General features: G+C 39.0%; 1 protein-coding gene across 1 annotated transcript; it reads right to left on the reverse strand.

The window, feature by feature from the left end:
* Window positions 1-773: 773 nt before the first annotated feature.
* Window positions 774-27,015, reverse strand: zswim2 (zinc finger, SWIM-type containing 2). The gene is made up of 10 exons (XM_052022014.1): window positions 26,553-27,015; window positions 20,935-21,117; window positions 19,532-19,608; window positions 17,856-17,896; window positions 15,856-16,075; window positions 7,046-7,297; window positions 5,969-6,053; window positions 5,425-5,552; window positions 3,979-4,138; window positions 774-2,343 (listed from the first exon to the last, which is right to left on the reverse strand). Exons 2-10 carry the CDS (start codon window positions 21,082-21,084, stop codon window positions 1,546-1,548), a joined length of 1,911 nt encoding a protein of 636 aa, XP_051877974.1. The 5' UTR covers window positions 21,085-21,117; window positions 26,553-27,015; the 3' UTR covers window positions 774-1,545.
* Between the last annotated feature and the right edge of the window lie 814 nt (window positions 27,016-27,829).

A 27,829-nucleotide genomic window follows, 5' to 3' on the forward strand; every position in this document is an offset into this window, starting at 1 on the left:
TAAATGAATACTTATAGTCCAGCTGTTACCTTCCATTGAAGTCAATGGCAAATCCCTCTCTGTGCCAGGTATAAAGTGGTGAATAGCAGACCATGTGCGCATGTGCAGAAATGCTGAAGTTCCTGACAGTTATATGGGGAAAAGTTGGCAAATTCATTTAACGTTTTTAAATTAACAGTGTGGGACAGAGTAGAAGTTTAGTGAAGAAAATGAAACCAAAAGAGGATGCCATAGTGTAGTTAGGCTGATTTAAGACTGCAGAAACATAGTCTGGAATAGAACAATAAAATATCTACTGTTGAGTGAGGTTCATGGATATGCTATATAACCATAAACTAATGAAAACATAAGAAATTGTTTGAAATTAATGATAAAGGAAAAGAATCTTAGTATGTGACTCAAAAAGCCTCTGTCATACTTTTACCCAGATACAAAGTACATCCATGTGGCAGATTAGCTACTGCAAAACTTTCATCAATAACAGTTTTTAAATAGTTTAAGATATCTTTATGAGTCACATGTACATCGAAACACACAGTGAAATGCATCTTCTGTGTAGTGTGTTCTGGGGGCAGCCCGCAAGTGTCGACATGATTCCGGCGCCAACATAGCATGCCCACAACTTCCTAACCCGTTTTGGAATGTGGGAGGAAACCAGAGCACCCAGAGGAAACCCACGCAGACACGGGGAGAACATACAAACTCCTTACAGACAGTGGCCGTGTCTCTGAGAGATGAGTCAGATGTGAATGAATCTTCACTGAACCATTCTTCATCTCGACACTTGAGTTTTAATAATTACCTTACACTAATTATTTTCAACCTGCTGATTTGCGTACATTGTTATAATTGAACAATTGCATAAAATCACTGTTGATTTATTTTAATAAAAGATTTTATATGTACTTACACATATTACTTATCACTTCATTTTAAATGCACAATTTCACACCTCTCACCTTCATTATTAACTAATTAATACATGATACAGTAGTTGTTGAAGATCAGGCTGATGCATCTGAAGAAAATGCAGAAGTTAGGAAGATTTTAAAATCTTAATTTCTTTAACTGTTAACTTTTTTTATTTCATGAAAAATACATTGCTCATTAGAAACCTCAGAATGAGTTACCCATGTTCACCTGATTCAAAGTAAAAGAAAGCCAATCAAGTTACACTTCCACCCATAAGAAAGAATATAATTCCTAAACAACAAAAATTAAGGGATGCACTGTAAATATCTGCACTCATTTATTTAAACTCTTGTATCCATCAGATTTATAGTTGACCATCATCTGTGGACAACCAGACTTTGTAAAGACAGGTGAATGTCATCATTTAAAATACTCTATTGAGATAAATTTCACAGATCTGTGTAACTTAAGAGGCTCCTACAGTGTCTGTGAATTTGTAAAACTGTCTGTAATTTGTTCATAGTTTTATGTAATGGTATTACTGGTAATTTGGTGATCTAAAACATTTTCTAGTAAACTTTCCTAATAATTTTATAAGTATTAATAAACTTGCACTTAAAATGGGTGAATGGATTATAGCCTGGTGTTTACTGAGATTCCCTCCATAACAAGAGTCACTTTGTCGGCTGCTGAACTCACAGGAGGATACCTGACTGTTCTTGAAAGGACTCCACCTTGCTTTCTGATGTCACCTTTAAAGCCACTGCTTTGGATCTTCCGTGTGTTGCTGCTTTCAAGGGGACAAACTTCCAGGTGTAGAATCTTCTCTGGCGATGATAATTCTGTTGAGTCTGACTTGCCACCGCTGTTTGGATGCAGTAAAGGAGCACTTCTCGGACCAGTACAATGAGTCCTACTAATGCCTATCTCCCTCTTCTTTATTTGACTGCTGCTGAAATTTTTTGATTTCACTGCAACTGGAATTGAATGATTTTTATTTCTTGTATCAAGTATATCAGGTAAAAGACTTGGAAAATAAGGTTCCTGAAGCATTCCAGCAGCAAAATGTTTTTCATTCTTTACATCCTTGAAATGAAGGTAACTCAAACCATTCACAGTGAAGTCCTCTGTGAAACCTACTGCATTCTGAGTCCCATGTCCTCTTTGAAAGTGACCTTGTTTTTGCTGACTATGGGCTTGGTTGCTGCTTGTTTTTTTTGGTGAAGGACTATAACCAATTACTGGAATGAGAAGTTGAGGTTGATCAATTTGGGTTAGAGGCCTGGAATGCTCTGAACTGGTAGCTGAATCTTTCTTTTTGCTTCTGCTTGGTCCTTCGTTCCAAGTTAATGGATTATAGATTACTTGACCATCAATTGGACAAGAGTTGCTCTCATGCAATAGCCAATGGTCGATGCATTCTTTATGAAACTAGTGAAAATAAGATAATTTAACCAATAGTTAAGTTTCATATTGACTCCATTGCCGGTAGTACAATACTATAAAAAAAGATACAAGCACTTTGAAACCATGAGTTTACTTTAAAGACCAATGCCAAATAAGACTGAACAGGCAATATTCTCGAGTAAGATTTATGTAAGTATTTCCCAATTTCCTGCTGCATTCCCACCTAATCCTGGCAGCTTTTCAGTGAGAATGTGGGAAATATTGTGGTGCTGTACAGTTTAAACATCTACAAATCTGTAAGACCAGGAATAATTACATGAAGACGTCCTTTCCCTGTAGGGTGGATTTCAAGTGTTGGATAATATTCCAGGACAGACAGGTGTGGCTAACTGTATTTTTATTACAAAATAAAGTTGAGAGCTAGAGATCAACAATTGTCATGTGATCAAAATACTAATTATTTAATGGAATGTGCATGTTGAAATATCTTGTCAGTCATTAGTTAAATAATGTGCTATTTCACCACCTCATCATGTGGAAGCAGGGAGGTCAAGATGAGCTGTCCCTCCAGCAGTTTAAAGAGTGAAGATTCCAAAAAGTCCAGTGCAGAAAACGCATCAAGCAGAGTTCTCAGCAATTCTAAGACTATACTCAATTTGGATTTTTATGTGTTTCTTTGATGATTAATTTAACTTTCTGTTTATTGCCCGGTAAATTTTTTGAGGGATACTAATATTGCCTGATCTCACAACATAATAATGATACATAACATCATCATACATTTTCCGTCTCAGTAAACGCTTGATGCCCACCAGAAATGATACTGGAAAATTGGGCCTTCTCTAAAAAAAAGTGAGGATCTGAAAATGAGAAGGAACCAAGAGGAAATTCCACTCTGAAGTCGAGAAATTCTCTGTATTGAATATATCTTATCTTTCCAATGTTTATAAACTGGGAAAATCATATCCAAGGATAGATTAATGCAAACTAATGCAAGATTCAAGCCAAACACTGTAGAAATGAAACCAATCAAAATTGTTCCACAAGATTTATGATAAGAATTCATGTCCATTTGTACTGGCTGTAATTTAATAATTTTCTAACACTAAAGGAAATACTAAATCGCACACGATCGCTGAGCATTGTGAAACTGAAATTCTGAGAGTCCTTCTTTGCCATGGACTTCTGATTGTCCTCCATCTCCATGGACTTCTGATTGTCCTCCATCTCAGGTTACAGAGAGGTGTCATTTAAATGCTTAATGAGTGGCCTACATATGTGAGGATGATCAGGCCGTGTCTAGAAAAGTCAGTACTACATGACGCCTCAAAGTTCAGATGTGGCTATGAAGATTCATTAAACTAAGAATGGAAGAGAGTGTTTGGGGATAAATTGGCCATCTTTGTTCTATTTCCCACGTCAGTGTGGTGGAAACCCAAACCAATGGCAAGTAAATGACCTGACTCCAGATACTCCGATAGGGTTACGAACAGAGTTGATGGTACTCACTTTGCTCTACTTAAGTTGGTTCCCTTGATTTCTGAACCTTGTATTTAAGAGCATGGATGCCAGGCAAATGAATGGTACATACATGTGCCAAATATGTTCTGCAAATGTTCAATGATAGAAGTTACCTAGCAATTAGGAAGGTACCCTTACCTTGTGATGACAAGGCAGACATCGAACTTCCTGCCTTAATCTGAATGCTTTTAGACAGACTCTGCACTGCTGACCAGGCAGAAGCAGTTTGCTTCGCTCCTTCACCATTATCGTGGGTAAAGTCTGTACTATATGTCCGGGCACAGTGCTAGATTTATTTCTTGGAACAGATGGGGAAAAGAGTATATTGTTACAGAGATAGTTAAATAATGTGAAATTACCAAATAGATCTGCATCCATATGTTGTGCTTTTTAAGAACTCGTTTTGCATCCAATGAAGTACAACTAATGCATTAGCTATAATGAAACAAATGTTTCAATTTCACAAGATGGCTGTGGTTTTCAAATCCAATCCTCTCAAATCAGGTATGGATGAACATATGGAAAAAACAGATTTCCCTATTGCTTCTGTAACGTGTTCTATATCTCTGAATTTTGTATTGATAGGAATCCCACTCCATTTTGGAGAGTCAGTCTGCCATCGTTCTGCATGAGATCAACCAAGTTCTGGATCACCTAACACCATCATGACCCAAAGGTGTGCAGGTTGGTAGGTTAATTCCATTGTAACTTGCCTCTAGTATGTAGGTGACTGGTAGAATCTTGGGGGATGGGGGGCTGGTAAGATTGAGGAGAATAAAGTAAGATTAGTGCAGTGTTGGTGTAAATGGGTGACTGATGGTTGGCGTGGACTCTGTGGGACGATGGGTCTGTTTCCATGATTCTATGACTATCAACTGGCATATTCTGTCATCTCTACATTTTTAAGCCTTGATACAGATTTGCACAAAAGGGTCTTGACAGTTCACCTGGGCTTTGTGTCAAAAAAAAGGTGAAAACTTTTGTGTTTGCTTCAAATGACATCAACCTATTTTACCTCTAGTGGATTAAAGTTAGAGATTTCTTACAATGTATGTTAAATGGGCAGCATGCAGAAGGCCAACAAACACTTTGCTCAAGGGCCCAGCTCTGCATAATTCTGGAGCACAGAAGGCCCAGTGGAAAGCATGATATTCTTTGAACTGCCACGGTTTATATCAGATAACCTGGTGGAATGGTGATACAGGGTTGGGGTGTGAATGATTGGGACCTTGACTAGTTAGGGTCATCGATGCTAGGATGGGAGTTGGGGCTTGAGGGCAGGAGATAGGTTGGGGGGGGGGGGGTTGGTGATTGGAATGGAAATTGGTGATAGGGATTGACTGGGAGAAGGTCAGGTGGAAGATGGAGTTGTAGATTGGGAAAACAGGATCAAGACTGGAAGTGAGGTGCAGTGATGGCCTGAGGGAGAGCTACCATGGTGGGCAAGCGTTTTACTTAGAAAGGACCCATTTTTCCCTATGCTTAATTTTTAAAAATTAAAATGGAACTGCCCAACACAAAATCAAGTGCTACCTGATCCATTTCCTGGACCACAATGCCATGAGTGGCTGGAAAAACACCTACCTGTCTAACTGCAGAAGTAGATCATAATCACTGGCAACAATATCTCTATTCATCAGATCATCGATTACTGCTAGTGGTAAAGGCACACTGGAAACTTTCTGTAGTGGTCTCCATCGTTGATTTCTCTTCTAATATTAAAAAAAATATTCTCATATCTGGTATTTAGAAAAACATTAATGGAGAATATGGTGCACTTGTTGTACTTATTATTCATTAAAGAATCCTCAACCTTCTTAAAATGTTATGGAAGTATATTAAGTTTCATTTCCAAATCACTTGATATATAATCTTGTCTTTCAATGAGTGACTTCCTGGACAAAAAGGCAAAATAGCTGAAGCCTAGATTTGTTCCCAACCAGAACATTGGACTAATTGCCTAATATTATCATTGCTTAATGTATTCCCTAATTGCTAACAGATGTTTTCCTACATAACACTCTTATCACCACTTAAGTTTTTACCACTACTGCTTTTTCCACGTAGATTTTTCTTTCCTCCATAAATATGTGTACTTAAAATGTTTTAACAGAAGCAACTGAATTACCTCCCGAAAAGTGAACTCGTGCTGTGGGTGGCTCAGACATGGAAAACACTCTTGACAAAGGTGAAAATCAGGGCAGCTCAAACATCTTTTGAAAATAAGGAGAGAAAACAGGAACAACAACATTTGTATTAACTTATTAAAGGGTAAAAATACTTCAGAAAACAAATCCAACATCAATTCTGTATTCGTAGATCAGCTCCTTTAGGATACCCTGTATTGTATTTGAAAAGTGGTTTTGATTGTCTAGTCTTTATTTTCCATCCATATTAAAGTCTTCATGACTATTCCCCCCACATTTCTCTCATTCCTTTCAAGTAATCTCTTCCCCACAACTACTGATGCCACCCTTGACTTCACATCATAACCCTTAAAGCCTGCGAGCCTAATAACTTTGAACTATTTTTTGCACAGCAGCCTAATTCTTGTTTTTCTACTGTCAATGTTAAAATTTATCAATATTTGGATGGAAGAGTAGGGGGCTTTAATTATCTCTAATATTTTAGAAATTCAAAAATAATTACATTGAAATTTAAAAATACAAATGTAACACTTGGTCCAACCAATCTACTTTAATGTTTATGCTCTACAAGAGAAGTGGTCTAATCTCTTGTCTCCAATCACTTGCCATATCCAATTGTTCAGCTTTCCTTCATTTATCTTTAACCTGTTTCTAAATGCTGGCATGCTCTCCACTTCAATCAGTAACTCTGGCAGTACATTCCACAGCATCACAAGCCACTGAGTTAAAAAAAATGTTTCCCCTATAACAGGGAAAATCTGCTGCACATAATCTTGCATCTGTATCCCTTACTTAAAACCAGTCAATCACTGGAAACACTGATTTCTATCTAATTTGGTAGATTCCTTTTCACTCTATGATCTCTGAAAAAGCCCCAAATTTTTCCATTTTTTATTTTTACTTTCTCATACCAAACATCATCTTGTTAATCTACATTGGATATATTTTAAGGACTATTATAAAGCAAACAACTGATGGTGAGGTATACAAATTTAAAAAAAGCAAGGCGCTATATCCAGTAATTGACGCTTGCTAATACAAAATAACAATTTGTTCACCTATAGCATTTGCCCTGAATTGGACAAATCCCACATTTATTACAAGGAATTCCAAGGTGTCTGTCAAGTCTTTCTCTTTCTGCTGCCATGGTAAATTTAGTGGTGTTTCTAAATTCTTCTTGAAGGAGACTCAGTGGTGCAAATTCCTCCCTGCACAGAGGACACTTAATGGTGGTTTCATTCTCAGTCTTTGTTTGGTGTTCTATCCAAATTTTCATGCATTTGATATGGACACTGTTGCCACAGGTGTATCTATGGTCAAAAAAACAAAAACAAATAGGTGCATTCATGTAATTAAATAATAATCTGCTCCACAGCCATTGATCACTCAGCCCCTAACTTACGCCAAAAGTAAAATACTGCAATTGCTGGAAATCTGAAATAAAGCAAAAAAATGATGGAAATATTCAGCATCTGTACAGAAGGAAACTGAGTTATGTTTCAGACTGATTGATAACCTTTCACCAGAATATAGCTTATGCCAATGTTTATGCTTCCATTAGACCATCTCCATTAACACAACCTTTTATCCCTTTGCAACAAAGTTTAGACTGATATTACGTACCAGCAACAAAAGAAACACACTGAGTCATGATTCAGTGTTAAAAACTACTTTATTAATAGCTACTTATGATAATAAGAAAAATAGAAGTAAAAATGTTAGAATGTTAGAAGTAAAAATGTTAAATCTTAAACATTAACCCCAAAACTAAACTCGAAGTGTGTGTGTGGCAAATTCCCAAACTCCAAGTCCAGGAATGGTTCTTAAAGTTCCAGTCAGCAAGCCATAAGGTGAAACATGAGCAAAGACTTCTTCAACAACCACCGTTGACTGAAGACAAAATGTAGACGTAGAGAGAAAATAGAGAGTAATTACGAAATCCAAATGTTCCACTTTGGAACCCAAATGAAACCTCAGTGTTTACTCAGCAGTGACTACTCCACCGCATCTGCCTCACCCCGAAAGGCTCTCGAATCGTGGCCGTCCACACAAATACCTGTTTCCCTCTACAGGTCAACAACAAAGTAAACTCCACTGCTTTGTTCTGAAGTATCTGCCACCACGAAGAGCATCCGAGACGTGGCCGTCCACACAAATACCTGTTTCCCTCTACAGGTCAACAACAAAGTAAACTCCACTGCTTTGTTCTGAAGTATCTGCCACCACGAAAAGCATCCGAGACGTGGCTATCCACACAAATACCTGTTTCCCTCTACAGGTTAATGACAAAGTGGACTCCACCGGATTACTCCTTAAATCCACACGTGGATTGTAGTGACAGGCACAGTTATTGTTTCTCATCCATCGATAAAGAAACTAGCAGGCTGGTGTCTCTTGCTCTCTTCTCCCTCTCTCTCTCTCTCCTCTGACTGACTTCTTCAAAAACATCATTACGTCCTTTATCTTCTGTTGTCGTCATCACGCCAACACACACACACATACACACCACTATGCTCTATCTTAAAGGGACATTCACCAATGGTAACCTAGTCCGTAACACTGAGCACTGTGATAATGAAGAACAGTACGGGTACCCACAAATTAAATTGTCTATTTTACCACTAGGATTCAAACATTTATGTTTGTTGTTTGGATTTTTGACATAGTTGATATAGATCATAGTAATTGTTATTTCCAATACCACAGCTTCCACCCCCCTTCAATTCCCCTTCCCATTCCCACACTGACCTGTCCATCCTCTGCCTTCTCCACTACCAGGGTGAGGCCCAACATAAACCAGAGGAACAACACCTTATATTCTGCCCAGGTAGTCTACAACCCAATGGCATGAACACAGAGTTTTCCAATTTTAGGTTACCCTCACCTCCAGTGGGTTCGTTCCCTCTTTTCCCCTTTCCCCCCCTCTCTCTCCTTCCAATCATTCTCTGGTCCTCCCATTTTTGTGCTCTTTCCCTCAAACCCCCCTGCCCCAGCCCCCATCACCCATCTTCATCCTCCTCCTGGTTCCATCCACCTACTACACACACAGTTCACCCACAGGCTTCCGCCCCTCCCCTATCTGGCTCTGGATCTATCTGCCATTCATCTCCCCACCAAGGGTCCCCGTCATCAGAGTCCAGCACTGGTAGCTCTTTGTGTTCCTGCTTATCTCCCTCCAGCAGCTGTCTCCAACATTCACACTTTGCTCCCCCTACCTTGCTCCATCTGCATCTCATTTTTTTCCTCTTTCTTGCTTGTTGTCTGCCTCCATCTCACATTCACCTGCCACTGTCTCCCAACTCCACCCTCACTCCCCTCCCCTACCTGGCGCAACCTGCCTGTCATCTTGCACCCCTCCTCAGTCCACTAACCACCTCAGGCTCCTGTTTCACTATTCCCCTTCTCTTTATGCCGGCCACCTCGTCTCTCTACTCTCAGTCCTGATGCAGGGTTTCGACTCGAAATGTCGACAATTCCTTTCCTTCCACAGATGCTGCTCGACCTGCTGAGTTCCTCCAGCAGATTGTTTGCTGCCACAGCTTCCAGCATTTAAAATGTTAGGGCTTTAATGCCTATGGTGCTACAGATGCTAAAAATAGCATACAATTTGGTATATTAATGTGAAATTAATGGTAATCAACACATTGCCTTAAGATGAAAGCACCTTTTAGGAAAGTGAGCAGTGATTTACTTAAGGCAATATTGATAGCTACATATAAAGGTGTGACATCATTCCATTTTACAAAAATTGACAAAAACAAAGGTGTGTTGTTGTAGCTTCTCCCATTACCTTTGTACTGGTTTCTGTGAAAATCAGAGTAAAAACATTTCAATAAAGACATTTTGCACCAAAAATATAGGAAACCAAAATAAGAAATTCAAGAGTTGAATATATTTGTCTTATTAATTTTATCATGTTATGTAATCACAAAACTTAACAAATATTATCAGATGTTTACAGTTTGAATGTAGCACCATTATTAAACATCAACTCCATCTTTTGTAGTACTCAGTGATGGCCACTAGAGTGCACCATGTATCTTTGTAAATATATATCTGATGGATCCTATTGCTGAAGTACCTTAGAAGAAAATGAGTTCTTGTGGCTTAGAATTTATATGAGACATTGAAAATGTAAACCTGTGTTAGATGGCAGTCTACTCATTGTTGAAATAGATCTCATAACACAATAGCAAAACCTAACTAAAGTAATAAGTCTGCATAGAATCTAACATCAGAGAAAACAATTATAGAAACTCTGCCTGTGATGTAACTGATACTCGACAGCCAGTTAACATCTATGGACAGGGGAAATTATATTAATGTTTCAGGTCAATGACCTTTCACCAGCATGCTATTGCCTGACCTGCTGAGTATTGTAACTTGTGTTTTATTTCAGATTTCTAGTATCCACTGTATTTGCTTTGGTAGATATTGAATGATTGCCTAGATTTTTATCTTCCAGTTTTTCCTCTTGCTGATGTATTTGTAATTCTGTTAGGCTAAGGAAGACTACATACCCACACTGCAACAATGTAGATTTAAGACCATATCTTCTACCATTGTTATTTTGCTTTTCTTATGGTCTGGATTCCCTTCCATACAAAGTAGAATAAATGAGAATCCCTATTAATAACAATGTCATTAAGTGCTACACAGTTGACACCCTGCTCCTTGACAGTTATAAATACTGATGGCTCTTTAAATCAGTGAAGGGGAGGTAATTATAAATGGAATTCAGTTTATGTGATCTCTTTTTCCTATCTTGTTGACAAGGTAAAGTTATAGATACTTTTTGCATTGGTTCCATGTGTATTATAGTTGAACTTGCATTAAGTCTCCAGTTCTAAGAGAATTTCTACTGCACCGTCTAAGACTTGTTTCCTGACCTTCTGTTACCTACCAATGGGAGTTACTGATCCCATGCTTTTAACAACAATAAAAAAGCAATGGTTAAACCCTATATATTATATAACTAGAGTCAACAGACATCACTTGTCTACACTAATTAACTTTTGGAAAGGTATTCATGTGCTGAGAAAACCTAGACTAATGAATTACTTTTTAATGTAATAACTTGTGTGACTCTGGCAATCATTGGCAGACAATCTGCACAAGCAGTCACACAGATTAATAAGATGAATGACCAGTTAGCTTTAAGGGAGCTATTAACCAATACAGCAGAAAAACACCATTCTCTTTCTCAATTAACTGTGGTATTGCAAAGCTCACTTGAATTAATACAGCAGGAGCTTAGTTCAACATCCCATCTGAAAGTTTTGTTTGAGACCCAAGCTTATATACATATATTGTATACCTTGAAGAAGTTATTAAGCTTCTCTTGAAGATTACAACGAAGGTAGAAAAAGGGAAATTTACAACTCTAGACTTTCATTTTGAGCTCGTAGATGACAAGATCAAAATAGCTTCAATAGGACTGGTAGAATTATTGCAGGAAACTAGGAAGAGAATGTAAAGGGGTTTTAGGGGGATGAGGACAAGTTGAGTGAGGAGGTAAGAACAAGGCAGATGGAATGGAATGTTGAAAAATGTGAGATCATCCCCATTGGTGCAAGAAATAGAAAAGCAGATATTTTAAATGGTGAGAGATAGGTTAGTGTTTATGTTCAAAGGAATCTAGATATACATGATACACTGAAAGGTAAAATGCAGATACAACAAGTGATTAGGTTGATTAGGAAAGCAAGTGATATATTCACCTTGATTGTGAGGGAATTTGAATACAGGAGTAGGGACGTCTTTCTGTAATTATTTAGGGCCTTGGTGGAATGGCACTCTCGTATCGTATACAGTTTCGTTCTTCTTATCTAAGCAGGTATTGAGGTAGTGCAGCAAAGGTACTCTAGACTGGTTCCTTGGATGGTGAGTTTGCTATATGAGGAGAGATTGAATAGACTGGGCCTGTATTCTTGAGAGCTTAGAAGAATGAGAGATCTTACTGAGACTTACAAAATTCTTAAAGGGCTTGACAAGCTGGATGCAGGGAGGATTTACCCACTGGCTAAGGAACCTAGAACCAGGGGTCTTAATCTCAGAATTAAAGGGTTTTAGGACCTCATTTGAGACTGAGATAAGGGGCATTTCTTTGCTCTGTGAATGGTGAATCTTTGGAATTCCCTACCCAGTAGGGCTCTGTAGGAATCAGTCATTGAGTTCATTCAAAATAGAGGTTGGTGGACTTCTGGATACTTAAGGAATCATAAGATATATGGGGATAATGCACAAAAATGGCACTGAGGTAGAAAATTTGTCATGATCTTGATGAATTATGGAGCAGGGTTGAGTGGCCTATTCATGGTCCTATTTCTTATGTATGAGAGTAAAATATATAGTTACCTTTAAGCAATATATTTGACAAAATATCAAATAGGTAGGTAATCTCTCTATAAGAAATTAACCAAAATATTTAAAACAGGAAAGAAATGAATGTTCACTTAAAGTTAAAAGTAGGTATGAAGCAACTCCTAATTGCTAAGTCCTTACTTCAGAATAAATAATATCTTGGACTGAAAGACCACAGCAATAAGCATTGGCCTTTGCCTCAGATTTGAATCTAACTGAAAACTGATGATCTAAATTGGATTCAATCTCAGTCTGAATTAAAAGGCCAAAAAGGATCCGATGAAAGCTCATCAACCTGCAATGTTAACTCTGTTGCTACCGCCACAGATCCCACCTGAACTGATGAGCATTTCTGGCATTTTGTGTTTATTTCAGCTTTCCAGTCCCTGCATTGTATTGTTTCTCTTGTGTTTAGCATCTCACAGTTCTAGCACTATTTTTTAGTTTTTCATTCTTTCTACTTCATTCATCTGCTTCTATATTAGATCACTCTCCACTAATGCTACCTGATCTGCTGAGTGTTCCCAGCAGTTTTTGTTTTTTCAGATTTCTAGCATTTGCTGATTTTTGCTCCGAAGTACTCAGAAGCGTGGTTATTCTCACAGTGCTGCCAGGAGGAAGGTAAATGTCTTTGTTTTTAATAAGACATCAAATTATCCAAAATTTAAAAAAAACAAAAAAATGCTGGAAATACTCAGCAAATCAGGCCACATCTGTGGGAAGAGAAACATAGCTAATGCTTCAGGTCAGATATCCTTCATCTGAACTGACAAAGTTTGCAAAGCTTCAGGGGGGTGGAGAATTGGTGTGTTACTGATAGGGTAAAACCATGATGACTGTGGGTATAAACTCTAAACAAGATTACCTGGTCAATGAGTGAATGGGAGAGAGAGTGAGAACATGGACAAAAGAATGGGAGCTACAAAATGCAGAGCAGGTCAGGATGGACATATCCTGCACTTCCAGAGAGGAAAAAAAGAGGAAGGAAAAAAAAATACAAGCTGAGCTATTATCACAGATGGATGACTGATGCAGAATGAGAAATTAAGTTACATGAAGTTGTAGAATTCAATATTAACTCCAGAAAGCTGCAACATGCCCAGGCAGAAGATGAGGTGCTGTTCTTCAAGCTTATGTTGGGCTTCACTATGATACTTACAGGTGACCACAGACCAATAGGCCAGAGTGGGAGTGGAATGGGGAATTAAATTGGCAGGCAGCAGGAAGTTCAGTGTAAGCCCTGTGGACTGAATGCAGGTGCTCCACAAAGGGATCACCCAATCTGTGTTTGTTTTCTCCAATGTAAAGGAGACCACACTGTGAACACCAAATACAGTACACTAGATTGGAAGAAGTGCAAGTGAATTGCTGCTTAACCTGGAAAGACTATTTGGGTCTGTGAAAGGTGGGAAGAGAAGAGGTGAAAGAACAAGTGTTTCATCACCTGTGGTTGCAAGGGAAACTGCCATAAAAGTGGCGTAGTTGGTGGGGACAGAAGAAGTGTGAGCCAAGGCATCACAAAGGGAATCCAAAATTCAAAGTGCTGTGAACTATTCAGTTTCAGGTAAACTCTGACTCCAACTAGCAACAGGAAGCTGATAGGTTAGGCCTGTTCAGTCAAAGAGATAAAAAAAAGGTTCAAAACTGCCCTATTTTAAATAATTTTAAACTACAAAAAGTTACTACATTTCTAATATTTCTAAATAAAAGTGATATTGCTATGTTTAAAATTTTACCAATCTTCATTTACTCTAAATGAAACATGATCACCCACAGTACATTAATGCTGAACAAGTAGAACAACATATTACTATGTGCAGCATCATGGATGGAATGGGTAGTGACACCATCTAAATATGTCCTACACTGAATTTTGTATGCAGCCAGCTGTAATAACCTTTCAATTTAAATTTTACTAGTTTTGATGGCTGCCTATGCCATTAAATGTCTAATTTCTATGAATTCTAATTTCTATTACCAGCTGCCATTCCTGTTAACTCCTTACTCTTTTCCACTATTTAAAATTCAACAAAAATTGGAAACCCAATGTGTATTTGCAGATTATGACAAAGCATGATTTGCATTGGTCTTCAAACAGTTTTAAGGGTTAATATTGCATGCAAGTTGCATAAAATTATTTTGTTCTTCCATGCATTGTCAGGGTCTCATGATGACTATTAGCTAACATGCCAGGCTGCATTTATGCAGGATCAACAGCATTTTTACTCAGTCTGCTATATTTGAAATGTATGAATTTGAAATTTAACCAAGCTATCAAGTGCAGTATTATTTTCCTATACAATTTTTCATGCAATTATAGAATTTTATATAAAGTTTTTATATCATCTGATTATCATTTTTCTCTCCTCATTGTCCCCAGTTTCAACTAACTTAGTATTTCATACAAGTAATTAGAGGTCAATTGTCTTCTAGTCTTCCATGAATAGAATCTATTAAACCACAATCTGTTTTGATTTAACTCCAATCTGTACCCTTTGTGTTAACTAAGTATGCAGACTCCACAGCGAGTCACTTAATCAATTTCAGATAATGATCAAAGTCAGTATCAACCAATTGAATCTATTAGATTATGGTTTAGAAATTAGAACTGTATTTTTGAAATTAAACTCTAGTGGTAATGTTCAGGGAGGGTATGATAATAGCAACATTCTTCTACAAATATGCTTTTAGTATTTCAACAAAATGACATTTCTTCAAGTATTAGGCATTGCAGGAGGTAGGCATTATGGATACATCTCAACCCAGGCCATTTCCAACCACAACAAATTTCTAATAATGAAGGGAGAAAGTGGTCAGCAATCAAGAACCAGGATTAAGGATGTTTCAATTACCCTCAGCCAATGAATACAAGGCCAATTCTATTGAACTTGCTGTGGTGCACCTAAGCACCATCACACAACAGAAAGACAGGCCCACTGCAGACTAGGGATCAAACCTGGAGCATTCCACGTTTAGTATAATTGTTTTACTCACAGACCAACTGTGAAACAATTTCTTAGAAACAATTTCTTAGAGGTCTCCTATTATTTTAGAAGCAGATGATGTCAAGTTGTGGAAGCAGATGATGTCAAGTAGTTTCACTCGCCCAATATAATTACTGGGGCCAGAATGTGAAAGCGTAGAAATGAGTGGCTTCATTAACACATTAATACAGTGATGTTTGAAAGAAACAATTTGAAAATGTATAAAGTCATGTTAAATAAATATTTTAATAGGTCTAATAATTAATGGACTAAGCATACTTTCATTGATTATAAATAGTATTAAAACATATTGACTGTTCTGTGGACCATTATAAATATGGATAAATAAAGGTATCTGTCCTCTGGTAATCTGAATTTAAAAAACTATATAAATATTTATTTTCCCCATGATGATCAAAAAGTATTTGAGTTATTTTGCAGTTTTTGCAGAACAGTTTCATTTTTATTCTGACCTTTTGTTCAAACCCATAATTTAACAGTTCAACAAGCACAAGTCTGACCTGCAATATGTCACAGGCTGTTTCGTTTTCAATAGCTCTTCCTGGCAAATAGGACAGACATCCTCAGGATAAATTTCCTTCTGAAGCACTACTCCAACTGCTTCTTCAACATTCTGCTTTATCTTAGAATTTCTATTGGGAAGCTGTATTGTTTCGTCTGTGTGAAGATTGTTCAGTAATATTTCAATTTCTCGGTCCACAAGGCCAAGTTGGAAGGCACCTGAAAGGAATGCAATCCCAGAAATTACAGAGTCATTCCAAAATTCATGGAAATTCTCATTTACAATTAATGTAGAAATATTTTCCTGTACTAAGTTCCTCGTAATTATAAAATTAGTACAAAGTTTCTACATTATCTGTTCATCGGTTTGTTTGGAATAATGTACAATTGTATTATAAATAGAACTAATTGTAAAATTAGTTTATTCACCTTTCCATTTGTCTCCCCTATTGACTTAAGTTGTGGTTGAAAAACTTTCTAACATTTCAATGTGATAGAAGTTTATTGCTCTGAAATGTTAACTCTGTTTTCCTCTCCACAAAAGCTGCCTGTCTGACTAAGTCTTCCAGCATGTATGGTTTTTATGTCAGATGTGTTGTAGTACTGTTTTACTGGCACTGGCAGTTCCTTATAAATGGCATTCTTCTTCATGTGCCACGATTGGCATTAATTGGAAGCTGGCTATCTGACGATAGAATGCAAAGTTGCCCTTGATGAATAACCATTCATCATACTTTACTGCACCTGCCACTAGATAGACGTAACAACAAGAATCCCAGTTTATTATCTCTTCCAAGCTCAATCACTGAACTCAGTGGTGGCTTTACTATAACTGCCCCAGTTTACACAAATGTGGTCCACACTGCAAGGAAGCTGAACCTAGGTTGATTTACCAGAAGAACTAACAGTGGATCTAGCCTTGTAAGAATACTTTAAAACTTATTTTTATTGTATTAATTTTTCAATTACAATAAAGGAAATTCCAATAAGTAAGTCACATATTCAATAAATTAAGAACTAAGCTGCAGAATTATGTCGATCAATTCAGGAGATCATAGAAGAGTTCTGTACAATTAATTTAGTAATTTTAATTGTATAGTTTTTAGGTGTAGTGATTCTAATTGTAAGACTCCTAACAAACCCTCCTCTGAGATATTGATAACACTTGACTTTTTATAGCCTGGGGTACGAAAGGGACATTTCAAGATTCAATCAAATGCACACACCCTATATATATATGGTGCAGTTATTTTGTTTGCATTTATTAACCAGATTTATATTTGATGACCAAATGGCACCTCTTACAACATTGAATAATATGCTTAGAAACAGTCATGTTAAACAAAAGCACTTACTAAGTCTTGCCCTTGAGTTAGTATTTCTTGAGATTTAATTATAATGAAAACATTGCAGATAAAATTATAATGCAGGCTCCAAATCCACTCAAATAGTTTTTGGTAGTACAAAGCTAAAAACTGTATGATATTCCAAGCCACTCTTTAAATGTAAATGTGGGACATAGCAGTAATGCAAAGGAATTCTATACCACTCTTTATGTTTGATTTTTTTGTCAGAAAAAGTTAATTCATAGGACGTAATCCTGCAGTATATTACAAGTATGTTGCATCTGCAGCAGGCTCACCTTGGCGGAATTATTTTTTGCAAAATGATAATTGACGAAGCACCAGCAAGATGCAATAATGTCCTCACTGCTAAACAGCAAGGAAAGTGATTAAAGGGTGCAAGGATATCATTAAAGATCTTTTGCTAAGGCAGTTTATTAGCAACTATTGTAGATGAAATCTACTCATAGTTTAACTCAATACAAGAATCTATTTTAAACTGAATGTTATTGGATTATGCTTTACAGTCCTAATGTGTTCCATTTACTTTGACTTGCAAGGATACATTAAGAATATTCCAAAATGGTTAAACGTAAACCTAGGTAAAGGGCAAAAATCTTTAATTCTTTAAATGAAGAAATAAATTACGCACTTACATTCATGATCACGTGGTAGTCTGAACTTCTTTAACAAAACCCTGTTTGGAAGAAGTGAAATATCTCTGAAAATACTAAAATGTCAGTTTCAAAACAACCACAGTGTTCTATTTTCTCCTTCTTTTTCGAGAATAATTCAAAGTATTCTTGATACTATGGTGCACTATTTGCCTGATCCTTATTTATTCTTGAACTTTAATGACACATGTTGGCAGGATATTTCACTGCAGCAGTTGATCTACGATAAACAGTATGGAGGAGAAAACACAAGTAATTTATCTTTCTTTGACACAGGAGAATGAGGCCAATGTCAGAAACTTACTACCATTCTATCTAAGATCAGATAACTTGACATAAACTAGAGACTAAACCTAGAGATTGCTGGCCAGTCTGTAATGCCATCTATTCACTGGATAAATCGCACAAAAGTACAATTTTCAACTAATGATGTTTTCATTAACTTACTTAATACACTTTGAGACCTTAAGTTTGTTAAAAGAAAGGTTCAAAGGGAGTGCTTAAAATATAAATTACTCCCCCCCCCCCACTTAATGGTTATTATTATCTAATTACCTAAGAGACATTGATATTTTACTTTCTTGTCTTATGGAGACTCATTTCGAATTTGCCCTCTCATTAAGAAGCAGCTCAGATATTAGCTGTGCAACTCTCAGTGTGTCTTTTGGAAAGAAAAGTGATTGATATCCTTTCCTTTCCTGCATGCAGATTGGGAGGTGCCTATGCTGGGAAAATTCAGGACTGGCCAAATACACATCAGTGCTCAATTAGTCCTGGGTTTCCTGGCTCAGATACTTTCAAATTAGATACAGGAAGAGAAAAAAATGCTGATCAAACCCATGCAGAAGAGCAGCTCCCTGATGAGATACAAAGCCCACAATGGCAGGGCAGGAAAAAAAGCAACATAATTTCTACTGAAAGCACTTTCCTCTTCAATAAACTTTCCTTTGTGTTTAATTATAATGCATCGTAATTTACCTAATTATTTATCGACATAGATACAATGAGAACCAGTTTCAAAAATAAAACAGTAGATTTGGAATAAGAATTGAAAAGAGATATATTTTCAAATCTGCAAATCAAATTAAGTGCCAATGTCACAAGCCTGGGTTAAAACAAATATTATCTACAGAAGTATTTCTGGTTTTCAATGTATTCAGATTGTAGATTTTTTTCTGTTTTATTGTTTGGTCGAAATGATTAAATGTTTCAGGATCCTTTTGTGCCAATTTACTGAGATTTTAATGACTTTCTCCTCCATAAAGCATATAAACATGAACATTTTTGTGTTGGTCCTTTCAATACCTTTCACTAATTAAACAAAACTAATTTTCCTCCAAAGGGCCAATTAGTAAGGGCTGGGTTTTTCTGAAGATGCACATGGGTGAACCATTTCCCATTGTTTTTCAGACTTCAGAGCGACACACCATACAGTGAACTGAGAACTTAGCCTAAAGTGCCACAGACTTCGTGAATGATGGTCCAGCTTAGCAGTTTCCTGTTTAACAGTGTAGCTTTTTATTTGATAGTAATATACTTATATACCAGAGAGTAAATCACATTAGTTTTATTCAAGATGTATTCTTATTGACTACTCAAGGCTTTAAATTCAGAAAGGTGTTCCATGAATTGGAGACGATACAAGAAAATAAATTCACCAGCAGATGTGTTTGCAGAGGTCATTTTCTTTGAGAAATGTGGAACAGCTGCAATTGTGAGGATTTCCTATATTTACCTTCCAGAAAACAAAAGTAGGAGAAATTAATGAATCTCCTTATTCCTAAATATACACAGTACTATGTCTGTTCACATACAGCTTTACTAATACAGATCTTTTTCTCTTTACTTCTAAGACAGTGATCACATTGTTACAAACCCTGACTTATTATTTCAGTGACATTAAAGTTCAAATAACAATTTCCTCAGATATTACTTTAAATAGAGAAAAATTGGGTACTCCAATTACACCCATCAATTATTTTTCCTTACTTTCTCAATTGTTTGTTATGTGTTGTGGCCATTTTGTACATTTCCCACATTTGACATTTATTACAGATTTCAGACTGTGAATGCATTTTATTTTGTTTAAACCAACATTGGTGAGAATGTGGAACTCTCAACCAAATGAAATGATTGAAAGCAATACTAATTTTGCAATTTCTGGATAATTATATGGAGAAGAAAGGAAGTTAAAAGAGTGAATAAAGTAAAATAGGAGGTTCACACAGAACATAAAGGGGCTGCTTTTGAGCTGTAAAGTTCCTTGCAATTCTATCCAGTTTATCCACTCACAGCCATTCATGTCTCTTGGAAGAATCAAAATATCCAGTACAAATATTTCAATTATATTTCAACAGTGATGGGTTGACCTTCATAAAACTTGTCTATTTTTCACTTCATTGATAACTTTTGATTAGATTGACCCCATGTGAACAATTTCAGTGAACTTCTACTTCAGATTAAGCAAAGACAACTTGTTGATCAAGTTGAGATGGCAAATCCAGCAGCTTCTCCATGAAGCTATAGATAACAAGGGGAATATGAGAGTTCAAACCAATGATTAAAATCAAAATTCTGAAGAACTGAGTTTGCAGAATTACATATATTTTTGCAGCATGCATGTGTAAAATCCATGTTCTTATTAACTACCACCAATAGGAAGTTCCAAAGGTCTTCACCATGTGAATACAAAGCCACCCTGAATATATTCTATGCCCTCCGTTCTTTGAACAGGATGAATAACGGAACAGAGAACAGAAATAGAATGAAGTACCACTAACTACTGTCCTGGTTTCATTATATTCCTGAATGTTTTTAGCGAAAGAAAAAGAAGAGGATGCGACAAATCTGAGGAAGATTTTGATATCATTCACAATGATAGGTGCAATTAATGGAAAATGGCTCAAGTTCTGTAGTATTCAGTTAAAAATTATAAAAAAACATCAAATGATGCTCTAAATGTCATCTGAGAAATGCAGACAAGTTAAAATAATAAAAGTTAACTTACTGAACCAATTCCAAATAAAAACAGGAGAATTCTTGTTGATTATCTTATACTTACTTTAAAGCATTTAGCTATGCCTTCTTCTTTAAGAAGAAATCCAACAGGGCCTAATTCTCTCAAAATATATATAGTTGTATTGAGTGCCTGATCTTGATTCCTATTAACTAAGTCAGTTACAGTTCTTCTCAAGGGAGCTACTCGTGACATGTTGAGAAAGTGAGGTGAGATAACTTCATAAATCTGAAAAAAAAATTAAGCAATGTTAGTGAAATTGTATAATTCTTTCCAAAAAGTGCATTACTTTTTTTCTTAACTCAGGGCAAAGGTTCATTGGGGTAGTTTACTTAAACGTTACTAATCAAGTTGTAATTCTTTAATCTTGGGCGGTGGTACAAGTTTATGACTTCTCACACATCTCTTTTGGGACTCAGTGAGATCAGCCACTCCCATAAATGATTTGCGTGCCTTACTTTTATGGGAATTGACTCACACTGTCCTTTATCTACATGCACAATAGCATAACCTCTGGGTGTAGCAGCAGTGCCCTTGTGACCCTGAATCATTTCTGACTTATGCACAAGTTCTCATGTATATTGGCAATCTTTCCACAAACAGAGTGAGAAAACACAAATCCTCATATGAATCAGTAAGTTGGTTTATTTAGCAATACAGTAAATATGCAGTGGAACAGTTGTAATCAGATTCACCTAATTAAATTGATTCAAAGTTACAGTACTAAATAAAGGAAACAACACAATTTCAACCTGTGTCAGCTTTCTGTTTAGAAATGTGACTGCTTCATGTCTTTGAAAACCAAGGTCGTAGCCATGGGCACTCGCATGGGCCCCAGCTATGCCTGCCTCTTCGTTGGCTACACTGAGCAGTCTCTGTTCCAAGCCTACTCTGGCCCCATTCCTCAACTCTTTCTCTGCTATATCAACGGCTGCATTGGTGCCACCTCTTGTACCCGTGCAGAACTCGACAGTTTCATAAATCTTGCCATTAATTTTCACCCTGCTCTCCAATTCACTTGGACTGTCTCTGACACCCGTCTCTCCTTCCTCGATCTTTCCATCTCCATTTCAGGAGATTCCTTATCCACTGACATCTTCTACAAACCCACTGATGTCAACAGCTACCTCAATTACAGGATCTCTTACAAGGGTGCTATCCCTCTTTCCCAATTTCTCTGCCTCTGTCGCATCTGCTCCCACGATGAGGCTTTCCACTCCAGGACATCCGAGATGTCCAACTTCTCTTCTAACCAGTGCTTCCCCGACTGTGGTCAAGAGAGCTCACATCCATATCTCTGCCATTTCCCGCACCTCTGCTCTCACCCCCACCCCTCACAGACCCAATAGAGATAGGATCGCCCTTGTCCTCACATTTCATCCCACCAGCCTACGTAGCCAACACATCATTCTCCGCCACTTCTGCCATTTCCAATGGGACCCCACCACCAAGCATACCTTCCCCTCCCCACCTCTTTCCGCCTTTTGCAGGGACTGCTCTCTCCATGATTCCCTAGTTCACTCCTCCGCCCCCTCCCCCCACCCATCCTGGGAACTATCCACTGCCCCTGCCATAGATGCAACACCTGCCCCTACACCACTTCCATCAGCTCCATCCAGGGACCCAAACAGTCCTTTCAGGTAAGATAGAGATTCACCTGCACCTCCCTTAATATCATCTACTGCATTCAATGCTCCAAGTGTGGCCTCCTCTACATTGGTGGGACCAAACACACACTAGGTGACCATTTTGCAGAACACCTGCGCTCTGTCCGTAACCATGACCTCCCCCTCCCACACTGTCACTGCTATGTCAGTCCTCTGCCTCCTCCACTGCCAGTAGAATTCCAAGCACAAACTGGAGGAACAGCACCTCATTTTCCGTCTTGGAACCGTACAGCCTAATGGCATGAACATTGAATTCTCCCACTTTAAGTAACCTCACCCCCCCTTCCCCACAACCTGCCCCCCTCCACCATACTTCTTCTCTTCTTCCCTTTCCTAGCCCCTTCTTTTCTACCTTTTTCCCCCCTTTCTCTCCTTACCTTTGACCCATCCCCTAGTGGATCTGCTCTCCCCTCCTCCCCCGCACCTGCCTATCACTATCTCTTACCTGCATCTACCTATCACCCCCTTGAGTCCACCCTGCCTCCCCTCTTTTGTCCACCTATCACTGCTCTGCTTTTCCCTCCTATATATTGGGTTCCCCTTTCCCTATCTTCAGTCCTGAAGAAGGGTCCTGACCTGAAACATTGACCACCTGCTTTTCTCCACGGATGCTGCCTGGCCTGCTGAGTTCCTCCAGCATCATAATGTTTTTCATCTAGATTCCAGCATCTACAGTCCTTTGTTTCTCAATGATTTCATCTCATTTGATTTCAACAAGGAGCTAGTGGCATCTTGGGGACTGAGATCTGCCAACCTTCCTGCTTCCAACGAGTGTAAGCAGATATTAACTCCTCTCTTGTGCTTAAAAGGGCTCCCATGAAGAACTTGGACTTTTTCATCAACAGGAAAGATTTCCACTGCCTCAATGTGCAACTGTTATGGACCACAAGAGGAATCTCCTCATAGTGAATGTCATGTTTCTGGGAAGCATATGTGTCTCCTTAACACTGAGGGAGATGAGTCTGTAGTGCATGAGGAAGAACACAGAGACCCAGACCCATGAGGCGGAGTCTGAAGAGCAGCTGCAACAAGAGGATCTGGAGGAGGAACAAGAAGACCACCGGAAAGATATCCCTGTTCATCATCTCCAAGATGAACAGAGGAAACACTGGAAGCATAGGCATAAACGGATTACCTTAGGCAGAGATAGAGAAATGCTTCTCCTAATTTGCCTTTAAAATCCTGGTCTGCAATGCAGTCATATGACCTGCTCTGCATTTCGTTGCTACTACCAACTTTGTATATTAAACATCAAGCAGAGGGGAGCCTAGATGATGCACAAAATCTCCCACATCCTGTTCTGCAGGTCTCCCTTCACAGATTATAATACACAAATGTATGAATCTCTATTCCAATCGGTTAAATGGCTTGTTATAACATCTCTCTACTGCCCAATGAATGGTCCTTTGCTTAAGGAACTCAGATCTCTCAATACTTTCTTGTGAGAACTCCACTCCCATGTGCACAGATCACCATGACCTGTCTCATGAGAACATTAACATTTCTTTATGTATATTGTATGGAGATTTTCACTCCTGGAGGAGTTTCCTGTAGCCAACTCCCTCCAAGCTCTTCTTATTGTGGGCCTAATGTGTCTCCTAGCTCTCCAGGGACACAGGACCTCCGTGCTGCATGCATTTTATTGACCAGGTCTTGCATGTCTCTTTGAATCGATGTGGGAGCTGTCACTCTCTGCACTGCTGCCACTGACTCTTCCATCAAAGCAATAATGCTTCATGCTGTTTGGGACTGAATTAGGTAAGTGCCTGTAAGGGCTGATGCTCTTCTCTAATGATAGTACAGCTCCCAATACTTTGCTGTACAAACTTGAGGGAGATCTCAGTAGGAATTATTCATGCACCGGTTTAGTGCTTGCTGCTGGCTGTAAACAATCTTAATGCTGTCTCACACTGGATTTTGTCCAATTTCTTAAGTTTTTGGTCCTAGTGCTAAATGTTTTAGTACATCAAAAATAGATGGAATCTCCAAGTTCTGGGTAAACATCCTAATTGTGGACAAACCAATGATTTGACCAGGGTCTTAAAGCTAAACAAAGCAAACTACAAAGTTATGAAGCATGAATTAGCTATAGGAGATTGGAAAACAGTAATAAAGGCATGACAGAAAGCAAGCAAGGCTTCTATTTGAAGAGATATATGTTCACAACAAATATACTTCCCTTCAAGGCACAAAGATCCAACAGGAAAAGTGGTGCAGCTGTTGCTAACATGGAAGTTAAATATAGTATTAGATCAAAGGAAAAAGCTTATAATCTTGTCAAAAGGAGCAGTAAGCCTGGGGATAGGCAAAAATTCAGAATTCAACAAAGGAGGGTCAAAATTTGTTAGGGAAAGTGAAAGTAAAATACAAAGGATAATAATTTGAGAAACATAAAACAGAACGTAAAAGCTATTATAGATATGATATTTTGTGCATAAGATTGATAAGCAAAAGACAAGTAAAGGTTAATGTAGGTTCATTGCAGACTGAGACAGAAATTATATTGGGAAATAAATTGGTAAATTGATTTATTATTGAGACATGTACTGAGATACAGTGAAAAATTTGCCTTGCATACCATCCATACAGATCAATTCATTAAAACAGTGCATTGAGGTAGTACAAAGTAAAATCAATAACAGAGTGCAGAATGAAGTGTTTATACATACAGAGAAAGCGCAGGGGAGGTAGACAGCAAGGTGCAAGGTCACAACGAGGTAGATTGTGAGGTCAAGAGTCCATATTATCGTACAAGGGAAAGGGCAGACTAATTAAACAAATATTTCATGTCTGTCTTCATGGCATATTGACACAAAAAACCTCCTGGAAATAGTGGAGTACAACAGGTCTACAGGGAATGAGAAACTGAAAGAAATGAACATCGGTTAAAAAATGTATTGGAGTGGGTTGTAAAGAGGATGCAATGAGGCTCCAAAGAGAAAGAAAGGCTATGAGGAAAGGAGAGGACATGGCAGATGGAATACAAGGTGGAACAATATGACATCATCTGTTTTGTTAAAAATAAAAGAAAACTTTTAAATGGTGAGACGTTGAAAGATGTTGCTATCAGAGGGAGCTGAGTGTCCTTGTCCACAGATCACTGAAAGTTAAAATGCAAGTACAGCAAGCAGGCTAGCCATGTTAGCCTTTATTGGAAGAGAATTTTACCATAAAGTAATCTTACCACAAATTACGTTAGGCTCTAAATTAGATCACACTTGTAATGTAGTGCATGTCTAGTATTCTAACTAAGGAAGGAAATGCATGTTCACCATAATGTTTCCTGGGATGGTGGGGGCGAGGACTGGGACAGAGTTTGCTGCTTTTCTATGAGTAGAAAAGCACCCTTCCACCACCCCACCCCATCTCTTTCATCCTATCTCTAACTCAGATCCCCTTTGTCTTGGATCTCCTTCTCATCCCCTTCCCACATCTTTACCCCAGACCTCCTCCGCTAACCCACAACCCCTCTCTACTCCAAACCTCCTCCTCTATTCCACAACCCCTCTCTACCTCAGACCTCCTTTTCATTCCCAAATCCTGGATCTCCTTCCTACCTCTCTACCCCAGACCTCCTGCTCTACCCAGGCCCCCTCCCCACTCCTTTTCCTCTTCCACACCTCTCTCCATTCCACTGAATCCTGATGCATCCTCTGCCCTGCACTTGCTGCTGCTCCACCACCCTGAACCCCCCACACACCCCCACCCCACAAACAGTGTAAACACCCCACCCTAAGCACCACCCCCACCCAGACTCAGTGTAACCACCCCGCCCTGAGCACCCCTCACCCACACCCAGTGTAAGCACCCTGCCCTGAACACCCACCCACACTCCCAACCCCCGCACACACCTCCCCACCCACACCCCCACCGAGACAGTGTAAGTACCCTGCCCTGAGCACCACACCCCACCCCACCCCGCCCGACAGTGTAACCACCACCACCCCCTCCCCGACTCGGTGCAACCCCACCCCGGCTCCGCTTCGGGCCACCCACCTGTGGCAGACGTGCGGGGGTCCGACCCTCCTCCTCCGGCTCCGGGGGACGCGCTGATTTCCTGAGGCAACATCGGCCGCAATGGCCCCAGGCCGCGGCGCCGCCGGGTTACCACGGAGACGAGACGCAGAGCGCAGCTTCCGGGTCAGCGCCTCCCGGGTTAGAGGTCCCTTGGGAGTCGGGGTGACCGGAGTCCCTTCTGCTCCAGTCTGGGGAATGCAACTGGCAGTCGGAGATTTAACGTCCATTCACTCCGGGTGTCAACAGCGATGGTGTGTGAGGAAACAGTCCCGGAGCAGGAGTAGGAGCCCGACCCCCAGCCTGATGCACAAACACTGGCCCGAAAGGGAAATACCGGCCCGAAAATGAAGACAGAGACTGCTGGAGCTGCTCAGCAAGTGCAGAGAGCAAACACGGGTTAATGTTTCACCCTTCATTAAAAGTTAGAAAAGTTAGAGATGGAGCACAGTCGAGTTAATCGTCATATGCATAAAGTCCATGAATGCACAGGTGCGATGAAAAACTTGCAGCAGCATCACAGGCAATGTCTCAAGGGAGAGAGGGAAGGAGGGGGAACGAAAAGTGAGAAGCAAGAGAGATTGAACGGCAAAAGCAGAGCATTCTGGATATGGCCAACAAGTAGAAATCAGCAGCAACGTCTCAGTTCCATGACCTCTCGTCAGAAACAGGAAAGGCTGGAGGTGAAACAGCTGCAAGGAACCTGTAGGGAAAGTCTGGAAGGGAGGAGAGAATGTGCAAAATGAAAGAAGGTGGAAAAGCGGCAAGGTAGCAAAAGGTGTAAATAGTGGAGGCAGAGTCGTCAACTGAAATTATTGAAGTAAAATACTGTGAATGCTGGAACTGAAACGTTGGAAATGCCGACCATCTAAAACTGTTGAAGTCATTATGGCGTCTGGAAAGCTGTAACGTGCCAGGTAGAAATGCGAGGTGATGTTCCTTGATTTTATGATGTATTTCATTGGAATAGTACAGGAGGCTGAGAACAGGGAGGCAACGAGTTAGAGAGGGTGAGAGAATTAAAGTAACAAGTGACTGGAAGCTCCGGTGTGCGCTTGGTAACTTTGCTTCCAGTGCAGTAATCTCAGGCAAAACTCCACAATGCAGTTGGCCTTCCAACCTTGAGCCCGAGAAAAGTAAATTGTTGGGAATGCTAGAAAGCAGAAATAATTCTGGAAAAATCAACAGGTGGTGCAGCTGTCATTAGAAGGAGAAAAAAGAGAAAGCAGGTTTCAAGATGCAGAGTGAGGTGGGAGGGA

This window comes from Pristis pectinata, chromosome 1 (genome assembly GCF_009764475.1).
Source record: "Pristis pectinata isolate sPriPec2 chromosome 1, sPriPec2.1.pri, whole genome shotgun sequence".
NCBI classification, from domain to species: Eukaryota; Metazoa; Chordata; class Chondrichthyes; order Rhinopristiformes; family Pristidae; genus Pristis; species Pristis pectinata.

Bases quoted from the DNA above. Each gene is read 5' to 3' on its own strand.
- zswim2 (XM_052022014.1), bottom strand. From the start codon at position 21,084: ATGTCACGAGTAGCTCCCTTGAGAAGAACTGTAACTGACTTAGTTAAT. The intron at 16,076-17,855 runs GTAAGTGCGTAA...CATTCCTTTCAG, and splicing joins ACTACCACGTGATCATGAAT to GTGCCTTCCAACTTGGCCTT. The intron at 4,139-5,424 runs GTAGGTGTTTTT...ATCTGTTCCAAG, and splicing joins CTACTTCTGCAGTTAGACAG to AAATAAATCTAGCACTGTGC.